General features: G+C 74.8%; 1 protein-coding gene across 1 annotated transcript in view; it reads left to right on the forward strand.

Annotated features, from left to right (window-relative positions):
• LOC101632936 (triple functional domain protein) overlaps positions 1–671 on the forward strand; it is a 49612-nt gene that overhangs the window by 36391 nt on the left and 12550 nt on the right. Inside the window, exon 15 of the mRNA XM_012721747.1 lies at positions 1–642. This exon is cut by the window's left edge and continues 43 nt beyond it. Within this exon, the coding sequence (XP_012577201.1) occupies positions 1–642 (642 nt within the window). The remainder of the gene's footprint in view (positions 643–671) is intronic.

The following is a 671-nucleotide window of genomic DNA, read 5'->3' on the forward strand; positions in this document are numbered from 1 at the left end:
GGCTGCGGCGGCCTCCCCAGCTCGAGCCGGAGCCGCCCGTCCCGGATCCCCCAGCCCGTCAGACACCACTCCCCCGTGCTGGTCTCCTCTGCCGCCTCCAGCCAGGCAGAGGCAGACAAGATGTCAGGTACGTCCGCCCCGGGCCCTTCACTGCCTCCTCCCAGCAGCGGCCCCGCCCCGGAGGCCAGCAGGCCCCCAGCCAGCAGCCCGGCAGCCGACGGTCCAGAGCGAGAGGCCCTGGCCCCCAAGATGAAGGTGATGGAGAGCCCCCGCAAGCCCAGCCCCGACGGGAGCGCCAGGGAGGCGCGGGCCACCCCGGACGACAAGGACAGTCGCTCGCGCAGCGGCCTGGGCTCCCTGCCCCTGGGGAAGCCCAGGCCCGGAGCCGGCTCGCCCCTGGACTCGCCGCTGGCCGCCAAGGAGCCCCTGCCCCCCAGCAGCCCCCTGCAGAAGGGGGGCACCTTCTGGAACGCCATGCCTGCCTCCCCTGCCAGCCGGCCGGGCTCCTTCACCTTCCCGGGGGACACTGACTCCCTGCAGCGGCAGGCGCCCCGCCACGCGGGCCCCAGCAAGGACACCGACCGCATGAGCACGTGCTCGTCGGCCAGCGAGCAGTCCGTGCAGTCCACCCAGAGCAACGGGGTAAGAACGCCCGGCGGCCTGCGCCCGCC

This window comes from Condylura cristata, unplaced genomic scaffold, assembly GCF_000260355.1.
Source record: "Condylura cristata isolate star-nosed mole 26May11 unplaced genomic scaffold, ConCri1.0 scaffold00007, whole genome shotgun sequence".
Taxonomy (NCBI): Eukaryota; Metazoa; Chordata; class Mammalia; order Eulipotyphla; family Talpidae; genus Condylura; species Condylura cristata.